We start from the raw sequence: 2,304 nt of genomic DNA, 5'->3' as shown, positions 1-2,304 counted from the left end.
ACTGCAGGCTTTACCCTCCGGGATGTCTAACAATCAAGCCGGGTGATGGGCTTCGTGCCCCTTGGTCCAGTGGTGTGGTGTCCGGTACTGTCACTTGGTCCTTGCGATCTCTAATGTCGCTAAGACCCGCCTCTGGATCTTGCCTACGCCAGAGGTTTGTGGTCTGTGCCTTGAGCACTGTGCGAGTTCTTACTATATGAACTCAAGTCCCGAGCACCAGAAAAGAAATGAAAAGAGAGCCTAGCTCCATCCTCTGCTAACCTTTAGGGTTAGAGAGGACCAAGGGACTGATGCCTTGATGCATACTGCTCTGACCTCTCCAATGGGTCAGCCCCTTCTTGCGCCTACCCTCCGGGATGTTGTACCTGCGCATAGAAGGTGGGGATCTCATGCTTTTGAGTCCCTCAGCATCTTGACCAGTGACATGTCTACCGGTACCTACCCTGGCACTCTACCATATGCTGGATCCAGTTCTTGTTGGTCAAGCCTCGAGAGAAGAACCTGAAGGACGGAGGGAGTTGGAGAAGACTGGACCTGAAGCACTGGCAGCAACTTGAAGATGGCGAACCTCGAAGTTGGATCTGGACCGAAGCTCTTCGGATTCTTGGACGACTCAAGACTGAATCAAAGGGATGAAGCGGCGGCCAAGGAGGAAGAGTGGCCGTAATTAAGTCGACCGAGTTCGCAGTATAAGACATGTCATGATGATTTGTTGTACTCGCATGACTCGGTGTATCATGCTTTATGATAATTGTACTTTCCGAGAAAAGCTTTCATCCTACTGTTCGTCAGCCTGTTCCATGTTCCGTCTCTGCGAGTTGGTTATATCGGTCGTGGAGACCAGCTCTTTGCGTGATGAGATCAGAGTGAGAGGTGTTAGCGACCGTTGGGAGGAGTTCGTGGCTCTGGTTGGCCAAGACGATTTGCCTGTACCTGTTGGAGGACGTCGTTGGAGAGACCGAGTTACTAAGGATAACGCTCCGATCGGCACCGCTATTGTGACTGAAGAGGTTTGGCCCGGACTCAGTGTTGGTCTCCAGCCTGAGTACTATCCACCTTGGCTCTTCGCTCTTTCCCAACGAGAGGTTATGAGGAGCTTCCTTGCTCGTGGTACGCTATGGGTGTTGGAGGAAGTTCGAGCTCCTCGATGGTGTGTTCATTGGCAGCCCGAAGAGGAGACTGTCGTGGTGAACTCCGTTACAGCTGGTGCTCATTACACGAGCCCAATCGTCGATGTGCCGCCTGCTAGTCACGACATCGACGATTGGGCTCGGCTAGGTCCAGTATCTGTAAACCCCTTTGTGATTTTATTGGCCTGTGCCACAGGCCACAGGTTCTGTGGTACAGTCTATGTTCACGACGAGACCAACTACTGTCACTGCTGTCAGACGCCTGTGAAACTACGTGCCTATGGTCCGGCTGAGAATCGTCTGCAGCCAGCGCTCAAGCATGTTGGCAAGGTCGGTCACAAGGAGTGTCAGTTCAATGAGGCTGTTCATGAGAAGGGTTTCGCCTGGCGTATCTATCCTTATTTTTGGATCTCTCATTCTGTGTTTAAGACTGGATCCACTGCCTGTATGTTGATGGATCATCTCCGTTCTCCCCGTCTACATCCTGCTCTACAACCTTTGGCTCATGCCATGCAGTCGGAGCTCAGCGTCGACGTTCACTCGGGGGCAGTTTGATGGCCGTATTCATGCTGGCCGTGGCAGTTTGATGGTCTTTGAACGCTGTCGTACTAAAGGTTGGCCATTTGTTGTTGTGGAAGGTGACTCACCGTTTGTCTTTGTGGAGGCTACGTGCCCGTCCAGCGGTCTATTGGATGGTCTTTTGGGTGAACTGTATCGTACTGCGAAGCCTTCCCCGAGACGTAATTTGCCGCTGTCTGGGACTATTGGTCGGGGCTCGGCCCAAGGGTTTCATGGGCCGACCACGCCTCCTAGAACTACTGGGGATTCGGCCTGTTCTGAGGATTGACCTACTTCGTTCTCCCCGACAGAGCCTACTGTTGTCTCTGGGGACGTGTGGAAGGATACGGTCGAATGTTTCCTCGGATGAATCAGTGCAAGAATTGTCTTAACTGGGGTGATCTCAGTGAGGGCCTTTGACCCCTGTGAGAGGTCATCAGGTGACTGTTGAACTTGCTTGATCTCGTGATGGGTAGAGTAAGTGTCATCCCTTCTTGGATCGGAGCAATCCTCGTGACGAGGTTGCACAATATGTGTGATATGGCTGATGAGCTTGATATGTAACGTGTTGCCTCTAAGATGGCCAAGCCGATTAGCAATCTCCTCACCGCCAGCC

General features: G+C 52.3%; 1 protein-coding gene across 1 annotated transcript; it reads left to right on the top strand.

The window, feature by feature from the left end:
• Window positions 1-800: 800 nt before the first annotated feature.
• On the top strand, window positions 801-1,685 carry Pmar_PMAR008816 (hypothetical protein; the record flags this gene model as incomplete). Its single annotated transcript, XM_002785648.1, has 1 exon — window positions 801-1,685. One exon carries the CDS (start codon window positions 801-803, stop codon window positions 1,683-1,685), a length of 885 nt encoding a protein of 294 aa, XP_002785694.1.
• Between the last annotated feature and the right edge of the window lie 619 nt (window positions 1,686-2,304).

The sequence above is a fragment of the Perkinsus marinus genome, assembly GCF_000006405.1.
Source record: "Perkinsus marinus ATCC 50983 genomic scaffold scf_1104296932220, whole genome shotgun sequence".
NCBI classification, from domain to species: domain Eukaryota; phylum Perkinsozoa; order Perkinsida; family Perkinsidae; genus Perkinsus; species Perkinsus marinus.
Note: the sequence above shows the minus strand (reverse complement) of the source record. Positions and strands in the feature narration are given on the sequence as shown.